Here is a 10,736-nt window from a genome sequence, read left to right on the forward strand (position 1 = left end):
TATTTTAACTTTTAAATAATAAACTTAAAATATTTTACTATTTATACTCTAAGCACAGATACTTGCACAGAGCTTTTAAACTGATAACTTTCACTTATTTTAGAAAGAGGAAAACAAATTTAGAGGAAACATTTAGAGGAAAACAGCTCTATGTTTCTTATTCAGGGCAAAGCTAGCAATAGCAGCCACATATCCTGACTATGTGTTCAGGTTATTTCTACCTTACTCCTCAGTGTTTCTCAGTAGCAAATACCTAACAGCATTTATAAATTTTAGAATTACTAAACTTAATGCACAGAAATGAGGGCTTACAGGAATGAATGAAGGTGACTTTATTGGTTACTTCTCATTTATTTCCAAACTCTTTCTGAAGGGGGAGGAAATTTTGAGCTAGGTTATGAAACATTCTTACTAAAATTTTATTTTAATCCTGGGAATGAAATAGAATCTAAAAGTTTGTCTATTTTAGCTGTCTCCAAATTACTTTAAAAACCACCTACAACAGGTAATATCCCTTTAGAGCCTTGAAGATCCAGCTATCATTTTTTAAAACTGATACTTCCATCACCTCAATCCCAGAGGTAATCTTTTTATTTATTTGTGTGTAAGTCTAATGTACTAGTTAAGCAACCAGAAGATAAGAATTGTTGCCTTTATTATACTACATTTCAATAATAATTCATATTGCCATTAAAATTCAGAACAATTGTAGATTTTGAATTCACAAAGTATATGCCATATAGATAAACAAGTTCATTTATAAACTTACAACACACACTTGGTCTAATAGGATCACCTGCAGTTGATTCTGCAGAATTCTAATAGAATTCAACTGCAGTTGAAACTCTAGGCTTTGGACTGTGAGAGAATTTTTATTTCTGTGGGCCATTTTTGCTTGATCATTTTCATGAGTGTTGTAAATGGCTTCAAGGTGTACTCACCACTTCTTCCCGCTTGGTCTTGTCTGTTGCTGGCCAAGCTTCCAGAGGCAGGTCAGGAAGCACAGGGGGCAAAGGCTGCATGGGGAATATCGGAGGCAGAGGTGGCTGTGGTGGCAAGGGCTGGATGCGGTGCACAGGTGACTGGGGCTGCAGGGGTTGGTGAGGCTGTGGCTGGATGGGCTGGGCCTGGAAGGGCTGCTGGGTGGGCAGATGGAGGTTTGGCTGGTGGTGTTGGATTAGAGTCATGGAGTGTTGGCCAGGAACTGGCACCATTGGTTGCTGGGGTACCATGAGCTGCTGAGCTGGCACCATAGGGATGTGGTGATGAGGCTGCAGGGCATGATTCTGCGGACTCTGATGGGACACCACAGGAATGATTTGGTGGTGCAGCCATCCACCCATGGGTTCATAGCCATAAGAAGTGTACTGGTGAGAAACAAAAAGTCAGGTTTACCATAAACTCCATTAACTTCTGTCAGTTACACATTGACATTGGCCACGAACCTTCCATCTATCTCTACAAGGATTAGATCATTGATTGTTGCAGCTCCTGACCTTCAACACACCCTGAAAGGAGCTCAGGGTGGAGAGCAGAAATGAGGCATCTGTGCTTTAGGAAAACTGGCAGAACAAAACTTCAGAGAGATATTTTCAGTAGCTGATTTTATGAGCTCAACTTTTGTATCTTCTCACATCTAGAAAAGCACTAATTTCCTTCATGCGACACCTGTTCCACATGACTAGCAGTAAACTTAATGAGACATCATCCAACATTTTGAGTAAATATGTGATTGCATGCATTCCCCCTTCCCTAAAATCAAATATACATATATATATATATATATATAACCTCCCCCTTGCCTCTTTGGAGGAGTTTCTGGAACTACCTGTGGTTGCTGTCTCCTGGACTGCAGTCCTCACCTTGTCTCAAATGAAATTTAACTCATAACTCAGGTTATGCATTTGTTTTCCAGTCAATGCTTCACACAAGAAGGGGCAATATTTTCTTTGTCACTGTGACAAAATGAATTAATATTTATTTTTCCTCATAAAATTTTTTAAATGTATGTACAGATATAACCTATTATAAACTGTATTTCCCATTAGTGTCTATATGTGACATAGATATGTTTCCTCAGTTAAAAGGGAATTGAAAATGCATGCTTCACTAAATAACTAAAAATCTACATACCGGATATCTTAACATGTTCTGATACCACTTCAGAGGTGTAAGTACCTTAGGAGAAAAAGACATTAGAATACATTTGTTTTAATTTAGTTACTTGAAACACAGGCTAACTGATACATTTCTGTCAATACTGATAACCTTAAAAATCAGATCTGTATGAATGAAGAATAAGGGAAACATTTTAAAAATGCTTCTTATGTGTGAGGCTCCAACTTGCAGACATCACACATATTTTTCATGTTTTCTTACAGATTCTGAGGCAAGTATCATCACCCTCACTTTTACAGAAAAGGTCATGGATAGTTAAAGAGGTTCATGAACTTGACTGATTATAAGGTTGTAAGTCTGTTTAATTCTCCAGCTTCTTCTCTTCTTTGCAAGAGGAATATAAAACAAAATGAATGTGATTTAATTGTATCCTTTTTTAAAAATGTGATGTCACAAAGAAAAAAGTAAAAGAAGCATAAACACTGTCCATCCTACTAGAAAAAGAGATTTCCAGCTCAAATGTGCCATTATTTTAAGGTTTAACAGAAAATCTGCCTCAGAATTTTACTAATGCTTTTCCTCAGTTTGTATGAGTAAACAAGCTCATGGATTGTCATTTGAACCTGCAAAAGAAGGAAGAGTTTCCCTCCTTTCTAAATATGTATTTGGTTCACCTCAGGTTCACGGATTCCTTCAGATAGTAGTACAGTATTTTATATCAATACAATAAACAATAACCTTAAGCATTTTTGATACTACTTTAACTATTTTGTTCCCCAAACAATACTTTGAAAGCTGTGTATATCATTATTTCTCTTCTCCAGATGAGGAAATCAAAGTACTAGAGAGAGAAACTGTTTTTCCAAGGTCTCATGCCAAGTATGGGGGTTAGGAGAGCCTCAAACTTGATTTTCAGAAATTTTTTGCTTTCAATGGCATCACTGACTCAATGGACTTGAGTATGAGAAAACTCAGAGGGTTAGTGAAGGACAGGGAATTCTGTTATGCTGCAGTTCATGGGCTTGCAAAGAGTTGGACACAACTTAACAACTGAACAACTTGCTTCTCATTGTTCTCACAAATCACTTGGTTATTGAAATTTCAATAAAGATAAATAAGGGAGATACACAGAGTGTGAGACATCTTAGAATCAGCAGTTTTCCAGATGGAAAGGATCTTTAATGTTTTACCTGATTACTCATGTTTTACAATCTGGGACAGAGAAAAGTTGTTTAGCCAAAGTTCATTTCTGCTCCACTGTGCAGTCCTCCTGACTAGTAGTTCATGGGAGATAAATTTTATAGCCATATAAGTAGAAGAAATTGAGTCAGAGAGGCCAGGCAGGAGTGTTCTGGAGGAATGAAGGCTTGAGATGACCCATCAGTGCTTAAACCAGTAAGCTGGTAGTGAGAACTGAAAAAGTAGGACTAAGAAACATCTTGAATGAAGAATAAACACGCTATTCTTTACAGACTCCAGGGAATTTTTAAGTCACAAAATGGTCAAATTAGTAAAGAGAAAAATTACCTCATAGCTGAAGTTGATATAACCAGGGTGCCCAGGATGAGGTGGTAGCTTTTATGGGGGGGGGGGGGGGCGGAAGGGAACAAAAAGAATGAGAGAGAGGAAGAAGCAGGAAGAAAGAGAGAAACAGAGAGAGAGAGTGAAAGATTAAGTCAATATGCAATTTTACACTAAGAGAGATTGCAGCTACTTAAAAAAATCTATATAGTGCAGAAGATATTTGAGATCTACTTTTAGTTTGAACATGTATGCTGTGTAGAAGAGGAACGCTCTTATATTAAAGAGGTGGAAAACAAGTGTCCTGGGAACATAGAAAAGCACATATTTATCCTTTAGTGATCTTCAGACACCCCTCCATCTATGTTGTAAAGTCAATCCTACTCTAGTCCTGTCGTTATTTTATTTCTTGACAAAACCACTCAAGGTTGGGGAGAAGGATATGTTTCTCTTACACAAAAAATAGCCACAAAAAGCATATTGTCTCAAAAATCCTCCCTTTTGGACCAGGAGGTGGATAAGCACTTAAAGAGGTGGATAAGCACTTAAGTATTAAAGAAATTACTCATTATTGGGATGCAAAGTAAATAACACATCAACAACAAGGGGGCAACTTTGTATAAATTATTAGTGAATGTGAAAACAAGATAGGTATGGTAAGGTGGAAATGTTATAAATCCCATGGAAAATGAAAGAGTTAGCTAATGAAGTTTAGACTGATTTTTAAAAATTATTCTGTCAATGTTTCTATGGCAGAAAAAATTAAAGGCCCAAAATAAAAAGCAACATAAGTAATTATCTTAACTGTCTGTCTTGTCCAAAGTGGAGGCCAAGTGTTTGATGTTTGCACTGTGGAATTCTGGTTCGCTCTAGGGTGGAGGATGAGGAGAGGGGAATCATGAAGATCATCCCCTTCAGGCAGTGAGTTAAGGCTCTATTCCTTTTAAATGCTCATACTTCACAAAGAAAAAGTTTGCTCCTATCATCTGTAAAATTATAGCCAGATAATTTCCTTTCCTCCATCTTCTGGATACAAGGCCACAGAGAGTAGGAGCATTAAGGCCAGAGCTTGTAATGAAAAAGAACAGAGCTTGTAATGCAGAGGCCTTCAGAGAATTAGGAATTATCACAATGCAGGATTTTAAGAAGGCTGAGCACAGAATATTGGTCTTATGGATGTGAGACAAAGACATGAAGTAGATATTCAAGCTTTGTTGGCTTCTGAATATCAAATGGATCTTGCTTTTCTTGCAGGTGATCTAATCTTTCTGATTTTATGTACATATATCTCAAGAGAATAAGTCAGACTTCCTGGTTCTTGGTGCATTTGAGTGTAAAACATATATTTATGCATTGGACATAGATAATATTCTCAATAACTGCTTGTAAGTCATGTTGTAATTAAGCACATGCACCAAAAGAACTGGGAGGTGGTTTGAGAAGGGAATTTCTAATACAGAAGTATAACTCTCTGAATGATAAGAGCAGTGGAGTTTGGAGGGCAGGAAAATATTTATAAACTTGTAAGAAATTGGATTTTAGGTGAAACTAGTATTTTTGTGTATTTAACTAACATTGATTAACTATTTACTCTTGAGGCCTTTGAACAGTGCCTTCCAGAATTTCTTTCAATTACAGATGGGTAATGATACTTACAGGATAATTGTATCAATGAAATCCTCTCACATTTTAAAATAGACTCCAACAAATAAATAAATAAATAAAAATAAAATAGACTTCACCCCAGCTACACTGACTCTGAATCTTTAGCAGAAATATCTGGGAATCTTTTTTTTTTTTTAATAACAAGCTCTTCAAATTGTTTCTTAAACACAGAGACATTTTAGAACTTTTGATCTTATTCTAAACACTGAAGTTTATTTATTTTGAGGCAATTTTTTCCCCCAAACTTGGAAAATTAGCTCATTGCTTTATACTCACAGGCACACTAAAGGCTGCTCCCCAAAGGCAGGCAAATAAAATCCAGGTCCCCATTTCTTGATGGCCCTGAAATACAAGTCAGCATCTGTTTAGCTTAACCCATGTCAAATAAGCACATAGTTAGTGTTTCATAAAATAAAGGTAACTCACATCAGTCTGTAGCTAATGAGTAGGGCCCTTTTTGGTGAGGTTACTTCATTCATATTTAAGCTTCAATTCTCAGCTCAGTTCATTGTTTTTGGAGTCAACAAGGCAAAAAGATGCTTTTCATTTAGATTGTCTGATAATAAAAAGCTTAGGGGAATGAATTGTCTATTATTATGTATTTCTTACAAAGCCTTTTTCTATACCTACTGTATAGTCACATCACCTTGTGTCAGAGAAGCTAAATATGATTCATAATTAAAGATATATAGTTGGCTGTAAAAGTTAAGGGGACATTAAAGTATTTTCATTGTCACATTATTATTTTATAGCAATAGATGGCAGAAAAGTTTCTTTTATTGTCCACTGGGTATTGGTACTTTTGAGGAGATGATATTTTGAGGAGATATACTTAACTACTGTTCAGGAGATTTAAGTAAGTTGCAAAAATAGATTAAGGAGTAAATGGGAAATAGTTCTGATTGTCCTAACTGTAAAGGACTTTAGACAAGATCCTCAAATAACACCTCTGAACTCTGAGAGTCGACACTACAAAAAAAAGTGCTTGAAAAGAAATTATCTCAAGGGATATTTTAAACTTTTAATTCTACTATTTTTATGTGAATATGGAATGATTTTTACCCCAAAGAATTCCATCTTTAGTCAGTGGCATTTTCCTCTTCATAGATGTTTGCGATTTTTCACAAATTACTCAAATGAAACAGGAAGCAAACACAACCATCCTAAGAAATGCTTATTGCTTCATGTCCCAAACTTACTTTGAAACTTTTAAGTAGATAAATCTAAACTATTTTTATAAAAAATAAATATAATATGCCACAATGCTAATATAAGAAGCATAATATGATTGTTGACATTTGGTCTGTTGTTTTGTGAACTAATGAGAAAAACATGAAAAAGAAAATTTAGTTGATAATTTTATTTTAAAATAAGTTATTTGATGTAATTAAACTTTTTTGAAGCATAATAAGTAGATCACAGCATAAAAAGAGAATTTTAGCAATTGTTAAATGATTAAAATATATTTACTGTAGTTGTGATTTTAGAAAGTCCTTCCGGGTTCTGGAACTCAAATTTAAGGAAATCTAAAGTAATGATTTGCTACTTTAAAAATAAAAAAATTAATTTAATTAATCAAAGAATAATTAAACTATAGTTGAAATGAAGAAATTACTAATTCTAGACAACCTAAGGTATTTGCATCTGTTAAATAGTAAACACAGAGAAACCAAGAAGGATAATATAAATATAATAAAAAGGATATGAATTTATGAATAAACTTCACATACCTTTGAGTGTACTCAGAGGAAATTTCTATCTGAAAGTCAAAAATGTTTGATCTAATAGATTTCTTGCAAGTATGAACTCAATTTATATCATTCACAGCATCTAGAACAGCCAGTCATATTTATGAAGACAAAAATATGTGGTGTATAAGTAAAAATTCTTGTATCATGAATTTTTAGCAACTGTGGGCAAATTTAAAATGGTATTGTGATTTGTATGTATAGTCTTTCATTATGGGAAATAATACATTTCAGAAGCAAAATGAATTTCCCCAGACTATTTTTAAGTCAGTAAATTGACTGATCACACCTTGCTGATATATTCAAGATTACTTTTAAGAATCTGTTATGCTGAGCAAGTTACAATTTTGTAATAACCACTGTTATGCCTGAGCAAGTTACAATTTTGTAATAACCACTGTTATGCCTGAGCAAGTTACAATTTTGTAATCACCACTGCTTTCACTGAAGGTGTGGTCTCTTTTCCCTGTGATTACCCTCTGATTACCAGTGTGACTGTCTATCCAAATAAGGGACAAAATCTATTTTCCTTAATTCAAATATGAAACATATTAGCTACCAAAGCAACAAAGGTTGTCACAGTAGCAACACTCTTACTACTTATCTGAAAGATAAGGTAAGAGATGTATCACACATTACATCATACACTAAACATATTTTTAGTTTTACAAACAAAGGACATATTGCCCTGGCTTCCCTATTCTTTGTAGCAACAATTTAACCTTATTTAAACTAAGTAGACACAGTTGCAGGTCAGCATATATACACCCCAAGGTAACCACAAGACAAAAACCTACCATAGATATACAAAAACTAGAAAGAAAAGAATAAAGCATACTACTAAAGAAAATCATCAAACCACAAAGGGAGAAACAAAATTTTAAAATGGTAAGTGCATACCTGTTAATAATTACTAAATGCTTCGATTGGAAAGCATATGGTGGCTGATTGGGTAGGGGGAAAAAAAAGACCCATCCACATACTGCTTAACAGAGGCTCAGATTCTACAGATGCTATAGGCCTTTAGAAACAAAGGCTATAACAAAAGACATATACAGTGATAGCAAGATCAATACTAAAAGAGGATATTTTAGACATTTATAAATATGCACCAGTACAAGAGGACTTAAATATATGAAGCAAATACTAACAGATATAAAAATATAAATTGTTCATACTATAAGACCAGGGGACTTTAATATCCCACTCACATCAATGGACAGATCATCTACACAGAAAATCAATGTGGACAGAGTTGCCTACTGTAACATAATAGTCCAGTTGGACTTAATAGATATCTATGGGACATCATGTCTAAAGCTAGTAGATAGAACACATCATTTTTTATTAAGTCCACATGGAGCATTCTTCATGAAGGACCTTGGTCTAGGCCAAAACACATCTCAGCAAATCTAAGAAGATGGAAATTCTATGCAGCATTTTTTCCTGACCCTAATTCCATGAAACAAGAAACTAATTTCAAAAAATAAGAAAACAAACACATGGATATTAAGCAACTTGCTACTAAGAAACCAGTGAGTCAATGAAGTCAAAGAAGCCAGAAAAAACCTTGGGACAAATGCAAATGAAAACACAATGCTCTAAAATATATAGGATTTAGTAAAAGCATTTCTAAGAAGGAAATTAATAGAAATATGACCCTTCCTCAAGAAGTAAAATAAATCTGAAATAAACAACCAAGTCTACCACACACACCACTTAGATGTCAGAGTAGAAGGACACGTCCTCATCTTCTGATGAGAACACCAAAATTGCAAATAGCTACTGCACAGGTATCAACAGGAGAATTCTGGAACCCCACACCCAAAGGCAAAGGAGAAGCTGCAATAAGGGGCTCAATGACATTTAAAATCAAGCCTCATTCCCACCAGAGATGCTTGGAGGGCGAAAACAAAACCTTGTGCATATCAGGACCCCAGGAAAAGGAGCAGTAACTGCCACAAGAGACTGAGCCAGACCTGCCTTCAGTGTTTGACAGTCCCCTGCACAGGCAACGATCAGCAGTAGCATGATATGGAGTGAGGGCAGCAACAGTCATGGGAAGCATGGTGTGTGGCAAAAGTCCTCTCAGAGATGGTCACCACTAGCCCCACGAAAGAGCTTCTGGGTGGGCAATCCATAAACTGAAGAACAATTATACCAAAGAAATTCTCACACTATTGCAAAAGTTCTAGGGCCCACAACAGACTTCCCAACCTGGGCACCAGCAAAGGGATGGAGAATCCTCAGGGAATCTGCCTTTGAAAATCAACAGGATTTGATTATAGAACTTCCACAGGACTGGAGAAACAGAGGTTTGGAGGCCCAAATAAAACCTTGTGAGCACCAGGACCCAGGAGAACAGAGCAGTGACCTGACAAGAGATTAAGCCAGTCTTGCCAATGAGTGTTTGCAAGTCTCCTGCAAAAGTATGGGTTGACAGTGGCCTGCCATGGGGTCAGGGTCACTGACAACAATAATCCTGGGAGACACAGCATGCTGGCATAAGTTCTTTTGGAGGAAGTCACCATTACACTATTACCCCTATCACAGTTTGACTAAACCACAGGAAGGGAACACAGGCCCAGTCATCAGCAGAAAATTAGCTTAAAGATTTACTAAGCATGGCCTTGCCCACCAGAACAAGACCCACTTTTTCCTTCTCCCAGTCCCTCCCATATGGAAGTTTCCACAAACTTTTATCCTCATTACCACAAACTTTTATCCTCATTATCCTCATTTCCACAAACATTATCCTCATTTATCCTCATTATTTCATCCTCAAACTTTTATCCATCATCCACAAACATTTGCCCTCATATGAAGGGCAGGCAGAATGAAAACCATAACCACAGAAAGCTAATCAAAATGATCAAATGGATCACAGTTTTGTTAACTTAATGAAATTATGAGTCAGGCTGTATAGCATCTCCCAAGATGGACAGGTCATGTTGGAAAGTTCTGACAAAACATAGCCCACTGGAGAAGGGAATGGAAAACCACTTCAACTTTCTTACCTTGAGAATCCCTTGAAGAGTATGAAAAGGATAAAGATACAACACTGAAAGATGAACCAAATATGCTACTGGAGAAGAGCAGATACATATATTTCCAGAAGAAATGAAGAGGCTGAGCCAAAGTGGAAATAACACCAAGTTGTGGGTCTGTCTGGAGGTGAAAGTAAAGTCTGATTCCATAAAGAAAAATATTGCCTAGGAACCTGTAATGTTAGGTGCCATGAATCAAGATAAGTTGGAAGTGGTTAAACAGGAGATGGCAAGAGTGAACATCAATATTTTAAGAATCAGTGAACTAAAAGGGATGCAAATGGATGAATGTAATTCATATGACCATTAGACTACTACTATGGGCAAAAATCCCTTAGAAGAAATGCAGTAGCACTCATAGTCAACAAAAGAGTCTGAAATGCAGTACTTTTGTGCAATCTCAAAAACAACAGAATAATCTCAGTTTGTTACCAGGGCAAACCATTCAATACCACAGTAATTCAAGTCTATGCCCCAAACACTAATGCTGAAGAAGATGAAGCTGAATGGTTCTATGAAGTCTTACAAGACTTCTAGAACTAACAGGAAAAAAAACAAGATGTCTTTTTTTGTCGTAGGGAACTGGAATGCAAATTAGTCAAGAGATACCTAGAGTAACATGCAAGTTCGGCCTTGG

General features: G+C 36.0%; 1 protein-coding gene across 1 annotated transcript; it reads right to left on the reverse strand.

Annotated features, from left to right (window-relative positions):
- Positions 1–926: 926 nt before the first annotated feature.
- Positions 927–5,634, reverse strand: LOC133053596 (amelogenin, Y isoform). The gene is made up of 4 exons (XM_061138149.1): positions 5,581–5,634; positions 3,646–3,693; positions 2,134–2,178; positions 927–1,367 (listed from the first exon to the last, which is right to left on the reverse strand). The coding sequence occupies exons 1-4, from the start codon at positions 5,632–5,634 to the stop codon at positions 927–929; spliced, it is 588 nt and encodes a 195-aa protein (XP_060994132.1).
- Between the last annotated feature and the right edge of the window lie 5,102 nt (positions 5,635–10,736).

The sequence above is a fragment of the Dama dama genome, chromosome Y (assembly GCF_033118175.1).
Source record: "Dama dama isolate Ldn47 chromosome Y, ASM3311817v1, whole genome shotgun sequence".
NCBI classification, from domain to species: domain Eukaryota; kingdom Metazoa; phylum Chordata; class Mammalia; order Artiodactyla; family Cervidae; genus Dama; species Dama dama.